The sequence below is a fragment of the Fusarium mangiferae genome, assembly GCF_900044065.1.
Source record: "Fusarium mangiferae strain MRC7560 genome assembly, contig: FMAN_scaffold001, whole genome shotgun sequence".
Lineage (NCBI taxonomy): Eukaryota > Fungi > Ascomycota > Sordariomycetes > Hypocreales > Nectriaceae > Fusarium > Fusarium mangiferae.
This window is the reverse complement of record NW_024573921.1, coordinates 229342-236450: the sequence shown is the minus strand read 5'-3', so window position 1 is coordinate 236450 and position 7109 is coordinate 229342. Positions and strand designations below refer to the sequence as shown.

Below are 7109 nucleotides of genomic sequence, written 5' to 3'. Positions count from 1 at the left end.
GGGGGGGGGGGGATTACAAGTCAATAAACCACACCAATAGGTACAAATCAGCATTGCGTGTGCAGTGTACTAATCTGAAATACTCGCCGTGGTATGCTGGGCTGGGAACAGTGCGTGTGCGTTTAATCAAATCAAATCGAATCAAATCAAGCTAACAAGTGAATGGAGAAACAATTGGGTACCTAGTTATGATCAAATCCACAGTCAAGGCCTTTATATCTGCTATATTGCTTCAACACCACTCCAAAACCTTCACAGGCCCCACCTCTTATATATCCGTAGCCGCGACCGAAGTGTCCATGCCTCAGTAGCGGCATCCTGATTTTTTGTTGTTGTTTTTATCCCCTTCAGTTTTTGTGGCCCACTTCTCATTCTCTGCATAGCTGCTATCCCCAAGAAAAACATGACAACTATGGCGAAGTCGAGGGAAGCTCCAGTTGCTACATTGCGGGAACCCCTGGAGCATCTCACACAGATCAGTCTGTTCGCCTGTAAACCCTTCCTCCCAGTTGCCGGGCTATCCACATGCATACGAAGCCTTCATCCGCAGTCCAAGTCGACTCACTTGTCATCGCTCAACGCCACGCTGCATTTCATAGATACAAAGGAAATTCCAACTTGAAGATACCGGGCGAAACATGCACAACATCTTCGTGGACCATGTCTACCCAGTAGCTCATTTCATGTCATGTACCGAGCCTGTATGGGATTTCTTATTTCCCAATTGGCCGTGGTGTCGCTTCTTCATCATCACCGCCATCGCCATCTCCTTTGGCAACTGTCAAAGGCCGAGGTGTTGCGTCTATACTGTCTGTTCCATCTTTGTCCTTATTGGGCGTGACACCTTCAGCCTTCAGTCCTGCGTCAGGAGGAGTACGTGCAGTAGCTTCCGCAACCACTTCACCATCCAGAACTCCAGTCTCCATCTCCTTTGAAGGCGTGGTCACGACTTGCGTCACAGCTTCAGGTGTGCTTTCTGAGCCCACCGTCAAGCTATCGTGACTGTTGGCCCGCATCATTTCAATGCCGAGCTTCGAGCTGGGCAGGCCGGCTTTGCTCAATATCTGCTGGCTATTGCGGCCGTGGTGCTTTTCTCGACTACTTCCCAGTTCCTCGTCTTCGTCATCAGCTGACTCAGTGCCCTCCAAGGTTCTATGTTCAGGGCCTTCTCGTCGCCCTCTCAACTTATCGTTGCTTCGTGGGCGGTGTTCCATCTGAGCCGGCGCGGATTGCTGAGCAATGAGAGAAGGAACTCCCTTTCTTGGGGGTTCAGAGGCATCGTTGTTGTCTGTGATGTTCAAGCCACCTTCGTCCCACTCGTTTGTTGGCTTGCGACTAACAACAACCGGCAACTCATCAGTCGTCACAGATTCCGAATCACCAAATAGTGATGATGTAATCGAGTCCTCACGGCTTGACATCATTGCATTTCCCAGTCGACTCGCAAAGATGGACGAGCCTGATGTCGGACTGTCTTCAAGTCGTGAGTTGGCTTTGCGGATTCCTATTGGGATCGGGCGAGGCATGCTTGATGATTGACCTGGTGACTCGGGCCGCCACTGACACAATCCGCGCAGAACTTCAGTAAGTTTTGAAGAACTGATGGGCTTCTCGATTAATGAATCAAAGTAATGTGGTGCTTGAAGTTCCTTGAGGTAAGCTGTAATGGCCACAATCGGTGTGTGAGAATTAGCGTTCTTGGTCTCCCGAATCATTCGTGCCACATCAGCTCCATTGATTTGAGGAAGCTGATACTCGAGGAAAATGACGTCAAACTTGATATCACTCATCGAATATCGAACAGCTTCAGACCCATTTGGTACGGATATAGTACGACATCTCAGCTTTTCAAGCAATTTCTCCATAACCATGCGAGATACCGGGTGATCTTCGCAAATCAGCACATCAAGAGGACGGAAAGTAGGGCCTCCGTCAAAGGCAATCTGCGAGAGCCGCCTTGAGCTCTGTCTGCGCCTCTGTACTCGGAGAAGGGCGTTATGCTTCTCGCCTTCGTTATCTGATGAGGATGGTGACATGTCAAAGACCTGGCTTCTCCGATTTCGATGATGGTGCATTATGTCGGAAGCAACGGGACTGCCGTCCTGAGATTGAGAGCCAACAGTAAGTGATCTCGAACGTCCGGCAGATGAATTGCTCGACTGCCGTGGGGTTGATATGGTCTTTTGGGGAGACAGTGACAGAGGAGGTGGCGCCGCACTGCGACTCTGGACTGGAGACGAGGCTGCGACCGTTGTGGCGGCCTTTTGCAGGCTTGGGGGTACTTTGGGTATCTCGAATGCCGAGCCTGGCTGCAGAGATGCGGCAGTTGATTGGTGAGATAGGCTGGAAGAGTTACTTGACGCCTTTCGTCGTCCATCGGCACCTTGGCCAGCGACAAATGAAACCAACAACGGCGATGATGGTTGGGAGGCTCGGTTGGGTGACGCACTTGTATGACCAAATCCAGATGGCGATTGTGCTCGATTTGTCACCTTGGCATTGGAGATAGTTCTGGAAACAGGGTTTGATAGGACAGGGCTGCCTTCGAGCGACGGCCCTGGTGATATGACATTGCTGGATGCCCCGGGGCTAACGGTTGTTCCTTTACTTTGCGTGGCTAGCGCCTCGGCTCGCAACTTTTGGATCACGTCCTTGTTGGCCTTCTCCAACACAGGTAGGTTCTTGAATGAAAATGAACCGAAGTCGTCCATCGCCACCGGCTCGCTCAGGCGTCTAGATTTCAGATCTCGGACATGTGGGGGAATATGCAGTGGCATCAATTTTCGGTTTATAGAGTTGACCTGAGACCGGACCCGCGAAAGAGCATCATGGGGCCGTTCAGCGTACTCAGAGCCAGCAGCGGAGGACTGAGGAGACGCCTGATCTTCCATCTCTTCCGCAAAAGACTGCAACACTGCCCCTCTGGCGTCGAAGTATTCTGTGTCCTCGGGATTCTCAGGCTGTGGGACAAATTGAGCTTCGTCCTCCAAAAGCGTTTCCCAGTTGACATCCTGAAACCAAGGGTGATGGCGAATCTCTTCACCACCAGAGGCGAACTTGTCATCGCGGTTGGAGCCTAAACGCTGGCGAGGCTCCGTGCACAGGAGCTTATTGATCAAATCTTTTGCCTCTTCGGAAATGGGCTCACATTCATTCTCGTCAGACCACTGAATCTTCCTTGCCAAGATATTCTCGAAAACCTCTTCGGCCTCACCAGCATGAAACGGTGGGATACCATAAAGGAATTCAAACAAAATACAACCGACCGACCACCAATCGCTGGTTTCATCTTGTTTGTCTCCCTTTATAGTTTCTGGGGCGAGGTAGTCAGGTGTTCCCACGAAACGTCTATTTGTATCCTCAGGGTTGAAAAGCGCCATTGGAGGTGGCATCATGTTGGATAGCGGTAGAGAGTTCCTGGCGTGGCTATCCATGCTCATTCTCGAACCAACACTCATGGGTAGATCGGGCGAACCTTGCGCAACTGCCTCCTCATCTAGGGGTGACCTGACGCTGTTGGATTGGGATGCTATCTCTGCATCATGCAAGGAAAAGTTGGTGACCATACGGGCAAGTGTCTCACTACCACCACTGTCACTTCGGTGTGTGCCTGATACTCGACGGGTCTCTTGGCCAAGACTGAAATAAGAAGGTTGTGCCAGGCTTCCGACTTCGGGTGTCATCTGAGGCGTCTGACCAGGGGAATGGGTATGTCCGTGGAGATCAAGCGACGCTGATCTTGACGAAGCAATAGAGGCAGATCGTGCAAAGGGTCCTTGTTTGAGCAGGTCTGGCGTTCCGTCAGAGTTTTCACTATTCAATGCTCGCTTTTGCCGGCCAACCAATCCCAAGCGAGACAAGCCAAAATCTGTAAGTTTAAGATGGCCTTTCTGGTCAATGAGAAGATTGTCTGGCTTTAAATCACGATGAATAATGCCTCGGCTGTGAAGATGCTCAACTCCAAGAACAACCTCACCAAGATACTTCTTCACCCATTCTTCGGGGAGACCACCCAGAACTTTGATTAGCGAAGCGCAATCCCCACCATTCAAATACTCCATCACCAGGTATAGATAGTCCTTGCTCGAAAAGGTCCAGTAAAGCTTGGCAACAAAGTCGCTTTCCCCCTGCCACATCATAATAGCTCGTTCCGCTTTGACGTTGCCGACTTGGTTCTTGGCGACCATATCGGCTTTCTTGAGTACTTTGATTGCGAAGTACTCTCCTGTAGACTTCTTCTTTGATAAGTATACACTACCAAAGGCACCTTTACTGATAGGTTTGATAATCTCAAAATCTTTGATTGATGGCTGGGTTGGGCGAGGTTGTGGGGGTGCTTGATTTGCACCTAGGCGAGGCGATGGCGGAGGCTTCATGACGAAATCAGAAATGGCTGCTGAAGATTGCCTCCGGTGATGTCTGTGACTGTGCGTGGCAGGTGAACTAAAGTCACTGCCGGGAAGCATAGGCGACGCCTCTGGAGATACAACACCTTCTTGGGACATCGGAAATCCCCTTGCTTTAATGCGTAAAGGCGAAGACGGCTGTCCCGGTCTCGAGGGTGATTCCTGCCGGTGAGGGGAAGAAGTACCAGGTAAAATGAGACTCCTTCGGTGTCGCCTTCTCGTGCTTGCGGCGCGACGGAGGTCTCCAAATTCAGATATGGGGGATTCGGTCCTTGGTGCATTGCGAGACGCCACTGATGACGATCGAAAGCTGCCCTCGCTATCAAGAAAGTCACCTTCTAGGTAGACCGAGTCTCTACGAGTATCTCGTGCCTGAACCCCAAGGCTACTCTGACCGCCAAAATGAGATCTGGGCGTAGGACACTCTTTAGGACTGCTGGATCTAGTAGAGGCCACAAACGACGTTGGCCTTGATCGATCTTTGTTTTCAGAAAGATTCATTTGGCGTAGGGCCGTGGCTAGCGCAGATGGGCTGTTCAGGGGCTCCGTGAAGCTTTCGCTGCCACGCTGCAGAAGATGCTGAGGTTCAGAGACAAGGGGTTCTGGAGGTATATCGTCGTCCTCTCCAGTACCTTCATCACATGTGTCAAATTGTTCGTACTCGGAGTTGAGTCGTTCTTCTTCTGTCGAGTCGGTCAATTCGCCGTTGGCTATGCGAGCCGCCTTCCTCAGGGCCTCGTCGATACAGTCTTGGACAAGGCAAGCAAGTTCGATACGAATACGTTCAGCATACTCGATGATTTTCCTGTGACGAAAAACAGCGTCGACCTTGTTCCTAGCAACCTTCTCCGTGTCAGCGCACAACAGAGCCAATCCTTGTTCCTGCTCCAGAGTATTGGTGCTTGGTGATTGCCATTGCAGAACCTGTGATATTCGTGACTCAGATTGTGGGGATTGCGTTCTAAAATCGCCACTTTGTTGGGTTGAGGACTCTTTTATCGCAGGTGTGCTAATCTCAATAGCGGTATCGCAAAGATCCATGAGCAGTTCGACAATTCGAGCCTGAGGTCGTCGAATAGCGAACGAGCGTGCCCTAGTATGCCCAAGTCCTCCAGAACGTTCCCTCGATCGAGGTAATGAACTTCCAGGTGACGACTGAGTTGATGGCGGCGGCCCAATTGGCAAACCTTTGTATTCGGCGACTGGGACAGGCGTCTGATCACCAGCAAGTGACCGGCTCTTGCGGGCCTCTAATGCGTCGAGCACCTTGACAATCGAGTGTCGATGCTCAGTCAGGCTTTCCTGTGCCATTTGAACATCCATCTCGGCCCGATGTTCTTGCAAACACAAATCGGTGTGTTTCTCAAACCACCATCGAGGGATCTGGCGTTCGCAAATGCGGCAGAGGACCGGTGGCGGAGGCTCTTGTTGTTCGGGGTCATCAAGTCCGCTCTCAGCAAGTTGAGTCAGATAGCTCGCCAGAACTTCAGCACCTGAGCCTAACGAGTCCACGATTACGTTGGGAAGGTCGATCTTGATTTCTCGTGGAGCTATCCAGGGGCGAATCATCCACATTGTCTAGGCGAGATCAGTATTGCACAGAAAGCCAACATCGACGAATCTTACATGGCTCTCTCCACCCGAGACACTGTCGTATACCATAATGCCTTGGGCTTCAAGGTCTACAGCATGTGACTGCTCGTTCTCGGGGTCATTTTCGAGGTCGTCGATAGGTAAAAGCTTCGAGAGGGGTCCAAGATTGACAGCGAATCGGACTCGGTGGCTCCGAGAATCGTCTTTCTTCATGGATTCGACAACTTCAGTGAAAACATGCTTGTTGTCGCTAACTATCAGGTCGGAGATAGGCAGTCCATTGACTGTCTCGAACTGGGTGCCTACAACATCAGTCCATGAGGGACTGACCCATTTAATTGTGCCATCGAGATTGAGGTCCACGATGGTATTGAGAGTCTGTTCAGCAGCTTCTCGAAGCTCCTCGCGCTCTTCCCGGATGTCCTGGCTCAAAGACCTCTCCATAGCAGTTGTTTGTTGTGCCCTTAGCGAGGCAACGGCCGGGGGTGCCAGGGTGGCGCCGGACGGGGATTCCATCTTATCTCAAAAGCGACTGATGTGCAAACCAGAAATAGATAGTGCAATGGATGTTTCGCAGGTTTCATCGACCGTGGGATTTTGGGCCAGGGCCCAACGTCAGGATAGCTGGCAGCTCCAGCAGAAGCACAAGTGGGGAGACTCAGGGTCTGGCAAGGGCGCCAGAACTACAGACCCGCGAGACTCGGAGACATGACTGAGGGTCGACAGCGAGGGTTCTCGGGCTGACGCTGTACGACTTCTAAGCATGAACCGGACAATGAGGTCGAGATCGAGTTGTAACCCTAACGCCTGGAAGTCAAAGGGGTGACTTTTTATAAGCGTGCGAGCACCTTCAGGTGCAGCCGAGAACGGGGCCAACCGTGATCGTACCGTACCGTGATCGTGACCGTGGGTATCTGCTCGGACGATGCGAGGTGAGGTAAAAGGAAGTCGACTCGAATTGACAGCACAATCGATAGATCTGTTTTTGAAGTTGCCTAGTCTGTTCAGTCCTCGGGAGCTTGCTTGATACTGCAGCACGGGGTTTAAGAATCGCCTTAAGCCTCGAAGGGGAAGAAAGACAAAGTTTGGGCCCAGGTGAGCCATGGCTCC

General features: G+C 51.5%; 1 protein-coding gene across 1 annotated transcript; it reads right to left on the bottom strand.

Annotated features, from left to right (window-relative positions):
• Positions 1-713: 713 nt before the first annotated feature.
• Positions 714-6515, bottom strand: FMAN_00609 (related to RIM15-protein kinase involved in expression of meiotic genes; the record flags this gene model as incomplete). The annotated part of the gene is made up of 2 exons (XM_041832952.1): positions 714-5984; positions 6033-6515. The coding sequence occupies 2 exons, from the start codon at positions 6513-6515 to the stop codon at positions 714-716; spliced, it is 5754 nt and encodes a 1917-aa protein (XP_041675940.1).
• Positions 6516-7109: the final 594 nt, after the last annotated feature.